Source organism: Epinephelus moara, chromosome 3 (assembly GCF_006386435.1).
Source record: "Epinephelus moara isolate mb chromosome 3, YSFRI_EMoa_1.0, whole genome shotgun sequence".
Classification (NCBI taxonomy): Eukaryota; Metazoa; Chordata; class Actinopteri; order Perciformes; family Serranidae; genus Epinephelus; species Epinephelus moara.
This window is the reverse complement of record NC_065508.1, coordinates 37,523,753-37,533,848: the sequence shown is the minus strand read 5'-3', so window position 1 is coordinate 37,533,848 and position 10,096 is coordinate 37,523,753. Positions and strand designations below refer to the sequence as shown.

The window sequence follows — 10,096 nt, the reverse complement described above, 5'->3', positions numbered from 1 at the left end:
TTGTTGTAAGCTACTGTCATTACCGTCTGTCCTGCATCTCTCTCTCTCTCTGTCTCTCTCTCTGTCTCTCTCTCTGTGTCATTGTGTCATACGGATTACTGTTAATTTATTATGTTGATCTGTTCTGTACGACATCTATTGCACGTCTGTCCATCCTGGAAGAGGGATCCCTCCTCAGTTGCTCTTCCTGAGGTTTCTAACTTTTTTTTCCCCGGTAAAGGGTTTTTTTGGGGAGTTTTTCCTTATCCGCTGTGAGGGTCCAAAGGACAGAGGGATGTCGTATGCTGTAAAGCCCTGTGAGGCAAATTGTGATTTGTGATATTGGGCTTTATAAATAAAATTGAAATTGATTGAAATTGAATGAATATTGCGGAGGGCGTGGCTCATCACATAAAGGTGTATAACATCTCAAGGGTTTCATCGATCAGCACGTAACTTTGTAGGCGTATTACCACACATGATCTGAGGGGACCCCTCCATTATTCAATCAATCAATCATCAATCAATCAGTTTTATTATTTTTTTTGATCAAACAAAATGGGGGCACTAGAAAGCTAATTTCTTATCTAGGCCTAACCGCCTCATTGATTTTAACTAAACTTGGTAGATATGTAGAACAGGAAGCCTCAAGGTGACTGGAGAAATTTAACTCTAATTGGCAACTGGGTGGCGCTATAACGACAGAAAAATGCTTAAAAATGGCTAAAATGCAACCGATCGCTGTGGCTCCCCCTGTGGACGAATGTTGTGTTTTTTTTCTCTAATTTTTGGTATGACTAAGTCATGGTTTGGTATGCTGTACTCAATGGGTTTGGACTAGTTGTAGTTATAAACAACACGTTTAAAATAATAATTTGGCCAATAGCTCATGATGTTTTTATATTGTATATTCAGTTTTTGTTGTTTTTTTATTTTCCCTTTGTTTCCAGGGCAACAAAGAAATCTATAAAATAAAAATATAACTGCTTTAAAGTCATTCATTCATTCATTCATTATGTATCGTTGAATGAGCACAAATTCAATCGTACACATTTATGAAACAACCTTTAATATAACCTTTCACATGAAAAACATTAAAAAACTGATGCCTTTTTCAACATATGGGCTTCCTTGTCAAGTGCAGTGACTCTGAGAACATTATATTAAACACAATTTAAACTGTATATCTTATTTTCCAAGTGCAAAAGGATAGTTCTGTTTGTATTGCGTACCGCAACAAAAGCCTCATATCGAACAGTTCATTACGAATATGTGTAATGTTACACCGCTAGTCAGCATCTTTATGAAGAAAAAATAAGGAAACTGTTCATAATAAACATGTTTATTGAATCTATTAATCTCGGTTTATCAAGTGAAATGAAAATATATTTCAAGGATTTAGTTTGGCAGACATTATATTCATAAAATATCACACCAGATGACTGTCCCCCTAAAACCTAAAGTCTCTGCATTATTGTACAAGTGTTGATACCAATATATTTAAATATTACAAAAAATATGACATTCAGTTAATTTTATGCATTGGAGCATTTTGTCCGAAAACTGGTAGTTAGTGTCACCCAGAATAACAAGTATTGGGAAGTAATTTTAGCGGCATTTTATTTTGACGTGTTATCAGACAGGAAGACCCTGTAAGACTCCCAAACAATGGTGACCCGTTAGTGGTTAATGCACCCTTTTTGCTCACTGGTACACTAAGGAGTAAGATCCTGTGTCATTTGTGATAACACTAAAAAAATATAACCAATGTTGATTTGCTACAAATATATTTATCTAATATCAATTTAATACTTGAAAGTTGAAGTTCAAGGTGGCAGATTTCTATAGGTAGCCAAGACAACTGCCTGATAAAGGTTCAAACTGAGTTTTTGTCATACTGAATAACATTTTTGTCATAAAGGGTAACTGTTATTTTCAGTTACACCATAATGTCATCTGTTATCCTGGATGACATTTTGTCTGGTGTTGTCACATGATTCTCATTTAAAATGCTTAAAACACATATTTTGAAAGTAAGATTTTAGTTGTAAGTAAATAGCATCTTCATAAAGGCAAATAAATAAAATTAAGAATTACATTTTTGGTCAACTTGAAAACCTAGGCCGGTATTCTTCACTGGGCCACACAGCAACTCTACACACAGGGCCTTCATCACATTAAATAGGCTTTGGCCTCAAATTTGTAAGTCCCAAAGTTACAAAAACAAAAAACAACAGAAATAATGAATATTTTATACAAGTTGGTAGGATACTCTACCGACATTACTGTAGCTGAACATTCCAGTAACAGGAGCAGGTATGTAAATGTTGCTGCAGAGTGAAAAATAATGAGCAGGTAGTGTGCTGGATCCACTCACTGAGCATAGGTGAGAAGAAGACCTCCGAGGTGGGGCTGGTTTTCTTCCACCTGTACAGAGGAATGGGCTTCCCAGAGCTGGATGTGCAGCTCAGAGTCACATTTCCCTTCAGCACTGCCTTCCCTGACACAGAGCACTTAGGAACAGCAGGAGGGACTGACATGAGAGGATCAGACAATATTTACTTTGTTAGATTATACAACATGATGTATGTCTTTCAATCAGTCAAGTTTACAAGAAGTATAGGAGTATAACTATAGTGCAGGAGAGGTGAAGCACATTTTCATGTCTTGTCAAGCAGGATCTGGTACTTACCCTTCACGTCCAGGGTGAGCTGAGCAGTAAGGCCAGGATTATCAGGCCTGATGACCTGGCAAAAGTAGAGTCCTGAGTCAGACTCCTGGGTGTTGTTGATGTACAACGACACGTCCCGTGAGGGCATGCTAGTGAAGAAACCAACGCGGCCCTTAAACTGGGCGCTGCCTACACTCATGGAGCCTTTGGTGTAGGAGATGATCTGGAGAAGAGAACAGAGAGCCAACACTAGACTTAAAGAAACAGGAAATAAAAGGCTTGTGAGTACGCAGTTTGGGAACAAGTATTTGTGCACAACAGAGGAACCCGTTTCATTGACATCCATGTCAATATGATTGCATTTGGGGGTTATCTTGGGTCAAAAGAATTAGAAGGATTTTTTAATCCTAACATCTCCTGCCCAGAAATTTGTGACTGGCTTTTTCAAACATTTGGTTGAATGCATTACAGAGTAAACTGAGTTACATGGAACACAATTTGTACTCCACTGATAAAATCTTCTTATAGAGTCATGTGGTGCACCTCTGTGGCCCCTTTCAATCAATTCAACTCTAACTGCAACCCTCGCTGTGCTGGCACACATAACACTGTTCAGAGAAAAAATCCAAACTAGTGTGATTTCTGAATTTGAATTTACCCATTCTTGAGAACTGTGACCAATCTTGTCCTTACAAAAAAAAAGCCTCAAAATTCTAACATATCAACACACTAATACTGTTTTTGGGGTGAAATATTATTTTTAAAGGATTTATTTATATGAAAAAATAAATAAATCACAGTTTCAAACATTAAAAAATGTTTTAAAAGCCTTCAAAAATCTAAAACTAAAAGTACATACTGATAACTTTGGTGTAAAAATCTACTGCCATAATCATCTTTGTTTTAAAATATTTTTTTTAATGAAAATGTTGGCCGTGTAAAGATGTGTCCCAGAAGTTTGTCAATTCCATCAGATTTCTACAAAAACATCAATTAATCTGGCATAAAGGGGGTTAGCTCATAGATTTTTAATAATTTTTAACTAGATATTGGACACCAAGATGGCGCCGATTCATTTCAAAGGAGTCACACATATGCCAAAAAAGTTTTGTAGCTTCTGGGTTTACTTCAGCAGTAAATGCGGTCCACTGAATATGCCCAGTAGTGTTTCTCTTGCTGGCACCGCCTGTGAGTCTACATTGTGATGACGTCACAGATTTTTAAATGGATTTTCTCAGCTCCAGGTAAGTTTTACCTATATGAAACCTCCTTGGATTAAAAAAAAAAAAAAAATACGATAGAAAGAGTCATAACTGAATTTGTTTTACAGACATGAGAAAGATTGGCTGCAAGGCTGAGCGGCTTTCCTGGGGGCCTGGGTCAGCTTTATCCTGAGGACTCCTGTCTCATGTTGTGGTTTCCATGAAGGCAGTAATATGAAATAACTTCATTAAAGCCTGAATTCTTTTTTTTATCTGCAACATGTTAGTCTGCAGGTTTAAACTTGTGTCCTCTCACATAGTTGCAGATTAAAACTTAACTTCACCTCTGTCAGATCAAAACCTGTCAAAAACTGCTGGACAGTTTGTAAGTTTGTAACCGCTTAGTGCATGGAGGCCATCTAAGTGAGATGTGAGACACCAAACACTCATGTGACATATAGGAAAGCCAAATTTGGAAAAATCAAAACTGAACTGTTTTTTTAATTTTCAACAAACTGACTGGCAGAAGCAATTACCTCACATTAGCTGGACTGCATACTGTGGAGATGGCTGTGCATCACTGTAACATACACATACAACTCTCCTGTGGCATCTAGGTTTGTCTTTGAGGTAGTGACAGTTTGTTCTTTTTTTTCATCTTTTTGGCTCCAAATGACAGTGAAGCAAAGCGAGATGCTGGATGGCTGTCTGGGCACATGAAAAAACAAAAAGCTTCACTTTTGAGCTACTGTGTCTTTTCCAGCTCTCAGAGTTCTCTTTTTCCTATTTCCTTTTTGATTGTGATCCTCTTTTGGGTCGTCCATCTGCATAGCCCAATAATCTGACCTGGGCTGATACGTAAACTGAGCCACGGCCAGGTCTCCAGATAATTGTTGTTCAGCTGGGACTTGTTATGCAAGACCTCTCTGCTTTATTTAATGTTTTACCAGAGTGATGATTTCATAAATATTCTGATTTGGAAAACACATTCATCTCTTACTTTCATAAAGCAGAAAAACTACAGTAGGGTGTACTAAACCAGTAAGGACATAATATAGTGTTTGTATGAAAACCCTAAACCTTTTTCTTGGATTAATTTCTAGGGGTTTACAAAAGAAGAGCTTTGCCAGATTAACAGTGTAAAGACAGGCAAAGATTGTTGGTAATCCCAGATAGTATAGCCACAGCTGCTGCTGTAGATACTGTAGTATACTGAATGTAGAGCAAGATATGAAAAAATATCACTTCAATGTTTTCCACATATGTATGACTGTTGGTAGGGTCTTCCAGTCACTTCCTTACCAGCTGGCTGTTGTTAGAGAAAAAATTCCAGAGGATGGTGTTGGTGCTCAGGTCACTGCCTGGCTCTGTGATGTACGAGGCCCTCAGCACCACCATCTGACCCTTGATCGCATCCATACTGGATTGGGGCATCTGGATCTGGGCCCATATCCCTGGATGGAGGAGGAGTAAGGGGGAGAGAAAGGAAAACTGTCAGTGTGACCTCTCTGCAAAGCGGGTCAGGGTTTTATCCATATTCATTATAAGGCTTAATAAATCTGTATTTATAACAGCACTGAAAACAGTTCTTGCAAAGCTGACACAGTTGTAAACAGGTTTTGAATTTCATATTATGCCATTACTCATCCCGCTGTGGTTTTCAATTAGAATTTCCGCTTTGGGGTTGTATGCCTCCACAAACCAGTTAAGTTGCAGTTACAGTTTACATCCATGTCTGAGAAAACATGGATGCTTCACACACATCTTCCCCCCAGCAGCACAGAAGATCTATACAGTCAGCACAGTTTCAAGGTGGACACCCAAAATTAGTGTCATCAATTCAGTATCTGACCAAATGTCTCCCTTTCTGTTCCTGAGTTATTACGTTGAATAATGGCCAGAAAAGTGTTTTTGCAGAACATTATGATGTCACAGTGAAGCTGACCTTCCCTCAAGGCCTTCTTGAGATATCACAAAATGAGACAGAGACTGACCCAAGATCACAGTGAACTTTGACCTTTGACCACCAAAGTCTAATCAGTTCATCCGTAAGTCCACGTAGATGTTTGTGCCAAATTTGAAGAAATTTCCTGCAGCTTTTCTCAAGATATCACATTTATGAGAATGCAACAGATGAGGTCACAGTAACCTTAAACTTTAACTTAATTCAGATCAGTTCATCACTGACTTAATGTGGATGTTTGTGCCACATCTGAAGAAAATGTCTCAAAGTGTTCTTGAGATGTCACATTCACTAGGATGCAACCTTGCACATGGATGCAAGGTTACATTGACCTTGACTTTTGATCTTTGACCACCAAAATCTAATCAGTTCATCCGAGTGAAAGTTTGTGACAAAATTTGAAAAAAACATCCTCAAGGCATTCTTGAGACATCTCACTCACAAGACAGAGACAGATAAGGTCACAATGACCTTAACCTTTGACCTATGACCCGCCCAAAACTATTCAGTTCTTCCCTGAGTCCAAGTGAACATTTGTGCTAAATGAGAAGAAATTTCTTCAGGGCCTTCTTAAGATATTGCATTCAATATTAAAGGTTTTTTTGGGGGGAGGTTTTCCTTATCCACTGTGAGGGTCCTAAGGACAGAGGGATGTCGTATGCTGTAAAGCCCTGTGAGGCAAATTGTGATTTGTGATATTGGGCTTTATAAATAAAATTGATTGATTGATTGATTGATTGAATGATTGAATGGACAGATGGATGTATGGATGTACAGACATATGGAGGGACAGACAACTTTTATTATGCCTCTGGCTACGGCTGTCGCCGACGCAGAGGCATAATAAATCTAGACACTTTATATGTCATGCAAAAACATCATAAGAACACATATTTGACACATCTGACAAGATCTGATCCCACATTATTCAGAGTGATGAGGAGATTTGACATGCTATAAATGATAATAACGGCCATGCCAAGCCTTTCTGCAATCATAAAAATCATTACAAATGTTGCTCCTACCAACCAAAGTTGGGAGAATATCCATGCAGGTGAGCACTTTTGGAGGTTAAGTCTTCAAAATTCCACAAAACACATCTTCCAAGTTGATGTCTGTCATCAAGCTACTAAGCGGTTCGGTGAAAACACAGTTCAGAACAACAGTTTCTAAACAAGTTGGTCCAAGAAGTCAGTCTGTCAGGCTGCATGTCCACAGAGCTTACCATTTTTCATCTCTAAAAGATTTGATCCAAGGGAATTATATGGGACTTTATATGACGCTGACATGTGACGTTGACATGAGAGGAAAAAAATGCTGGGAGAGCTTCAGCAGGGCAGAAATCCCCTTAAAAAAACACTCTTGTATTACAAGCATCAAAATATTCACCTATGTATTCACTGAAATCTCTACAAGCACAGTAGAAATAACCTTCAGAGTAGTAATTGATTAGAAAGCACACGACATACTCAAGGACACATATTCACAACCCTCCTTCCACTATAAATTATTGTTAGTTTTTAAAACGTACCATTTGATGTTTGAAAACCTGGAGTTGAATAAAGCTTTGGTTTTTCCTTTTTGTTGTGCATTCCACTTGGTTTGTGCAAACGTTTTTTTTTTTTTTTTTCTCGGTCATATTCTAAATGTAGAATAAAGAGATTTTGATGAAATATTACTATTTTCAGCTCAGATTTGGTTATGGTTTTTCTTGATGGAAGCGTTTGTTCCACGTAATGTGTTCAAAGACTGTCAGAAATTTGAAAATCAAATGATAATTTCTGTTAATTTACAGTTTCTGGCTATGATAAATGGTGTCATTTTGGCAATATTTAAAGAAAACATACCTTGTTTTCTTTGAAAATGGGCGGTAAAAAAAAATAAAAATACATAACAAATAAATAAAATACAGCCATTTAAAGTGGTATGCCCCTCCCTTAAGCCAAAATTAAAAACAATACTCCCTCCTCAGTGCTTCAAAAATTATTTGACTTGCCTACCCGTTTTTGCACCACCCCCTTCTCCCTTCTAAATAACAAACAGTCCCTTACAGATACTTAAACTTTCCAATAATGACATGAATCCAAGTAAATCTTATTATTCCTTTTTGGTTTCCACAGTCTGTGCTAAAAAGATTAGGAGTGTCTTTAATAACTCGAATATTTAGTTTATTACTGCATTCAGTACCACAGACTCAAACTGAGCTAAATGAAATGTGCTTGTGAATCCACCTGAGGCTGTTAAGTGACAAAGTAAGTAAAGTTCATGTATCTGGAGCAGCCTGTAATGAACTACTCTGGGGCTCGCTGTCAGAGTAAACTGTAGTGTGTATGTAAGACCAGGGAGGGGCAGCAGAGAGCCAAAACACCAAGCTCTCTGCATGTTTGCATTTACACCTTCTGCTGAAAATAATTCCATAGGTGATATCCACTTCATGTGTCACTAGTCAGTAAAATTACCTATATTCATTCATGTACACTGTAACTGTGTGACAACATATTCGAATGAGATAGTGTTTGCTAATGCTCAGTAAAGATCACTGTACTTCATTTACTGTATGTAATTACTTCCTGTAAATATTTTTTTCTTGCGGCAATGAAGGGTTTCGAGATTGTCTCAACTGCCGGCCACTCCTTCCTTTGGTGAAAAATGACGCAGATTTGGATCATGTTTTCAATAAACAGAGAGCGTGCATCTGCACTTTTACTTCTCTGTCCATCCCAGCAACCATGACAGAGATAATCAGACAGAGATAGTATAAAAGATGGTGACTGACACACACACACACACACACACACACACACACACCTCTCCATCACACTACCCTCACATCACCTCTCTCTTGGTCTTCTCTTTTTCTCTCTCATCTCTGACCTTTCCACCTCTCCTCTAAGCAGGATTTATCTTTGTCTTTCAGTCCCTTCCCCAGAAATAAATATTCCTTTTAACAATTCCAACACTAAGGAAAGGTGAACCTGGGTCAGTTGTGATCAGCTGCACATGGCTGCCAGCTCTTCAGTGTGTGTATGTGTGTTCACCTGAAAGCATACGATGCAGAAATGTGGCAGGTGCATGCACATTTTTTTTAAAACTGATGAGATTTCTCTATGGTGTGTGTGCTAACCAGTGTGATTGGCAAGGCCTTCATGTGAATACTAATGCAAAAAGATTGGAATCTGGCTAATGATAGCCTCATAAACACCATCTACTACACTGCTGATTTTAAAGCCACACAAGATTTTTAGACACATGCATTGAATACTGTAGTATCCTACAACACTGTACTGCAACAGGGAATAAACAGCAAGACATTCCTACTAATTGGTGCCATCGGGTGCTACCATTGTAACAAAAAAGAATATTTCTCCATGCACAGGAAGTGATGCAATCAAATGTAAGCACAAAAAGTCTGAAGTAGTGTTCTGTCTAGACTTATCAGTGATAGTTGCACCTCTTCACTATATCTGCACTTGCTAGACACTACAAAGAAGACACTTGGTCTCCTCATATCACGGTACATGGCATCTGGGTATTGAAGTCCTCAGTGTTCAAATAGTTGCCTCTGGCTTACTGCCATTTGGGGCCACCAACTTGCAAAGTTCCCTAGTGTTACTTCAAAGTCACAATGAAACAGCACTTCAGAAGTGTCCTGCTTGCTTATACCAGTGCATTAGGGTGGTAACATAGAAAATACTGAACCAGTAGGATATCAGCTAAAGAGAGAAAAACATTGATGTGGTGTGATTTTTAAGAAAGATTTTAAGCTCTTGTCACATAACAATGCAAAACCTTTGACATTTCTTTCACATTAAAGCTCTGATAACTACACTTTGACCACTTGAGGGCAGTGGAAACAAGCCTTGCCCTGCCCTACTGTGCTGTGATTGGCTAGTACTTATCATGTCCATATGTCAAAATTGGACACAAGTAAAGGTCCAGACACACCAAACTGTCTTCAGCGAACTAGCAGTGAGGAAGGCCTCCTGCTGCGTCACCGTGTCTCAGCCAAAAGTTGCTCATGAGCAGGGGTGGCTGGCCAATAGAGGGCGATAGGGCGCCGCCCCTCCTCGAGCCAGAAAAGAAAAGAAAGATGATAATAAATGTATGATTATCATCATCATTATTGTCATATACACACAATATATTAATTATTCTGATCATTTTCACTTGAAACAGCTCATCCTGCCTCTGAATATCCAATCAGATGCAGTGTGAAGTCGCGTTCCGGCCCTTTGGGGCGATATCAGCCTGGCTGGAAATCGCCCCGACTCACTCTCATAG

The 10,096-nt window shown here is 38.6% G+C and overlaps 1 protein-coding gene across 1 annotated transcript in view; it reads right to left on the bottom strand.

Annotated features, from left to right (window-relative positions):
- Positions 1-10,096, bottom strand: part of esama (endothelial cell adhesion molecule a) — a 93,277-nt gene that overhangs the window by 8,318 nt on the left and 74,863 nt on the right. The window contains exons 2-4 of the mRNA XM_050035834.1: positions 5,155-5,306; positions 2,672-2,873; positions 2,357-2,512 (exon numbers count right to left, since the gene is read on the bottom strand). Of these exons, the coding sequence (XP_049891791.1) occupies positions 2,357-2,512; positions 2,672-2,873; positions 5,155-5,306 (510 nt within the window). The remainder of the gene's footprint in view (positions 1-2,356; positions 2,513-2,671; positions 2,874-5,154; positions 5,307-10,096) is intronic.